The sequence below is a fragment of the Magnolia sinica genome, chromosome 15 (assembly GCF_029962835.1).
Source record: "Magnolia sinica isolate HGM2019 chromosome 15, MsV1, whole genome shotgun sequence".
NCBI lineage: Eukaryota > Viridiplantae > Streptophyta > Magnoliopsida > Magnoliales > Magnoliaceae > Magnolia > Magnolia sinica.
In genome coordinates, this window is record NC_080587.1 from 15,531,661 (window position 1) to 15,535,254 (window position 3,594).

At 40.3% G+C, this 3,594-nt stretch overlaps 1 protein-coding gene across 1 annotated transcript; it reads left to right on the plus strand.

Annotated features, from left to right (window-relative positions):
* Positions 1-572: 572 nt before the first annotated feature.
* On the plus strand, positions 573-2,114 carry LOC131227510 (glutathione transferase GST 23-like). Its single transcript, XM_058223295.1, has 2 exons — positions 573-890; positions 1,742-2,114. The coding sequence occupies exons 1-2, from the start codon at positions 573-575 to the stop codon at positions 2,102-2,104; spliced, it is 681 nt and encodes a 226-aa protein (XP_058079278.1). The 3' UTR covers positions 2,105-2,114.
* Positions 2,115-3,594: the final 1,480 nt, after the last annotated feature.

Sequence of the window (3,594 nt, forward strand, 5' to 3'; positions counted from 1 at the left end):
GGAGAATTCAATTGCTGAGATTTTTCAATTGAATGCCATGGAAGAGTAGCATTGACCTAGTGGACGGTCCAGATTGATTATATGGATTTTGGACATGTCCAAATGAAACTACATGCATTGGATGGTTTTCATACACTTGGCCCATAAGATCATTTGTTTCGTCAGTACAACTCTCCATGTTTGACCGAACAGACCACATAGTCATCACCATCACCATCATTCGATCGGCTGGCGCCCACCCCTCCATCCTACACATGTTGTAGATATACTGCAATCTGGACCGCTCAAATGGTGGAAATGACTCACAACGATCGATCATATGGTCCTAACCATCCAACTATTGTTGACTTAGTCAAATGGATGGTTAAAAATAAAAAAAAATCAGGAGCTCAATTTCAGAAAAGTCCAAACAGATGGTTGAGATCATCAAATGAACGCAAAGGTCTACCCAAATGGGGTCCATTGTTTTTACAGCCAGATTGACGTACGTGCATGCGTCATGTTTAGTTCTTTGAATGTATCTATATAAATAGCGAGGGAAAGAAGATGAGCTTCCACAGCTTGAAATTTCAATGGAAATGGGAGGAGAAGTGAAGCTGTTTGGAGCATTACCAAGCCCTCTCTGCTATAGGATTGAATGGGCCCTTAAGCACAAGGGAATCACATACGAATACGTCCATGAAAATCTACGTGACAAAAGTCCATTGCTTTTGAAGTACAATCCTGTTTACAAGAAGGTTCCAGTGCTCTTGCACGATGGAAATCCAGTCGCGGAATCGCTCGTCATTCTCGAATACATCGACGAAACGTGGAAGGAAAATCCCATATTGCCTGAAGATCCTTACCAGCGAGCAATGGCACGGTTCTGGGCCAAGTTCGCCGATGAGAAGGTGGTCTTTTTATCATTTGTTAATCGAGTTTTTAATTTTATTTATTTTTGGGGGTGTTTGGTTGCGCTAAGTTTTATGAAATATCATGAAAATTGCACCAAATTAGACTGTTTAATTATGAAATATCACAAAATTTCAATATATTTAATGCAACCAAACACACTCTTACCTTTAACATGAAAAGGGATGCAAAGTAGAGTTGGAGTCGAGCTAGTTGTCCGCTATGGTGGTTTACTCTTAATTGAATCAAATTATTGGAATTTAATTCAATTGAGCATCGAAACACAACTTGGGTAAAATCTAAAGATTTTATTCCAGCTTCGATGAGGCTATACAAAAAACATACATTTGGGTAAAATCAGACTCTAGTATGGGGAAACTAAAATCTACCCCAAACACAACCTGATTACGAGTTCAAGTTGAGCTTTTTAGAGAATTAGATCAATTTCTTTTAGGTATATATTCTAAGGTTGCAATGATCCATAATCAATTCTTGATAACTTATTGGCATCCAATGTGGTGTTCGAGCCGGCCCACCAACGATCATGGTACATTTGGGTAGTTGGGTTCCACCATGGCTTGCACATGGTCCCAAAGTCATGCTAATTAGATGATTGTAACCATCCAATTAAGTCCTAAGTAAGATGGAAGACCCTTGTCCTAGTGGTTGATCTTCCAATCAGTGTATTCTTTGGGGGTCATATGGGTTGTTGTGGTCATACTGCACTCATTTTGGTGGGCCCCACATGGGAATTTACAATGCCCACAAGTTAAGAAGAATCCAAACAGAATTATAGATCTGTTCAGTTGGTTAATTAGATCTAATGATACATTCCTATATAATGATGCAGTGTTTCTCTAGCATTCTCACTGCTTTATTTTCGCAAGGAAAAGAGCAAGAACAAGCAATAGAATCCTCATTAGAAGCGCTCAAGACCCTCGATGCAGAGCTTGAAGGGAAGAAATTCTTTGGAGGAGAGACGATCGGGTTCGTAGATATAGTGGCTGGTTGGATCCCGCATTGGCTCCCTGCGATGGAGGAAGCGGCGGACATGAAGCTATTCGACGCTCATCAATTCCCATCACTCGATGCATGGGCCAAGAATATCAACGAAGTTCCAGTTATCAAAGAGAATCTCCCACCTCGTGATAAGATGATGACAGCCTACCACGGCATGAGGAAGAACATGGTTTCATCAGCCACCAGCAAATAACTAGCTTTTCTTTTTATATGATATAGTTAAAAATCCATGTATTTCGCTAATCATGCATTCATAAGGAGTTTAGAAGGTTTCTTTCCTTCTCTTTATTTTGGCAATTTGTGAGGAAAATTTGATGAAGTGATTGTAGCACGTGTGATGTAACATCCATATACTTTTCAGCACTCAGGTGTTACGTATAACCTAACTTAGTATAAATACAAACATATCTTATTTGAACATTTACCTTCATTCTAGCCTAAATTTTGACCACTAAGAGTAATCTTCATCCAGAGATTGGCCATCTGATCGTTGATTTGGGAGATCTACCATAGATCTTTATCTCAGTAGTTACAAAGTCTTGTGTGCCACTTAAATAATAGAATTTAAGGTCACCAAATCGTTATCCTTGAATAAGAGACTAAGTGATCAAATAGCGATTAGCCACGTCTAAGGGAAATTTCAGTAGAAGTGATCATGAACCTGAAGAATGGACCATACTTCTATATCATAACGACTAAAGAACTCAAGAGAGACTCGATCCACATCTATAGGAGATCTGACTGCTTAATTAAACTTATTATAAATATACACCTCAAATCAGTAAAAGTGGAAGTAACTTTAGAAGGCCTAAACATTCCTAACCACTGGATCAAGATCAGCCTAACAATTCTTAAACTTGATCCTCACCATTTGGTTATATGACCCCTAAATTTACTACAGACTATCACTCAAAAGGAGCCTAGAATACTTTGGACTGTTGATGTTCATCTTCAGTTCGATCTGACCGTTAAAATGTCAGTAAACGTTAATAAGATTCACAAAGGTTAGTAGTGTCGCCCACCTGCTCATTGGATTTACCTAATCATTGATCTAAATATTTATTAAGGGCAGTGGGGCCTGATGGACGGATCAGATTTCACAAAATATCATTGTGGGCCCCACACTTAAGGTGTGTGTACCATAGTAAGTGCGCACCCGCGGTGCACCAGGCTGTGGACCCGGTCAAACCGTGTTTGACTCGACGCCGAAGAGGAAAATTCCTCTTCTTCTTTTACATTTTCTGCCAACGAACGGGTGTCATTCGTTTACATCGATCATGGCCCACCTACACTGCACGTCTTAAAAATCCAAACCGTCCATCTCTTCAGTCGTTCAAATCCGTCCAAACCGACACCCTTCTTGCGCGTCAAAGTACGTGTGCATGCACACGATCTCCGGTGTAAACAGACGGGTGCGTGCGCTCATTTCCAAGAACGAAAATCCAGTTCCTCTTATGAACTGGCAATTCGAGTCAGCTCCACTTTTCCATCTCAACCTTTTGTTCATTTCCTTTTAGGGTTCTTTTCCTTAACTAGAAAAAGCAAAAAGAATCTTTCTGTTAATGGGAAGAACTGATCCCAACCGCTGGGACGTTTCTAGAAGGTGCTTTGAATGCATCAGGAGCGTCCGTTTTAGGGCAAACAATGCCCTATCTTGTGAAATGAAGAGGTCTCGCGAGAAAC

Coding starts and splice junctions, on each gene's coding strand:
- LOC131227510 (XM_058223295.1), top strand. CDS start 573: ATGGAAATGGGAGGAGAAGTGAAGCTGTTTGGAGCATTACCAAGCCCT. Junction 891..1,741: donor CCAAGTTCGCCGATGAGAAG/GTGGTCTTTTTA, acceptor ATAATGATGCAG/TGTTTCTCTAGCATTCTCAC.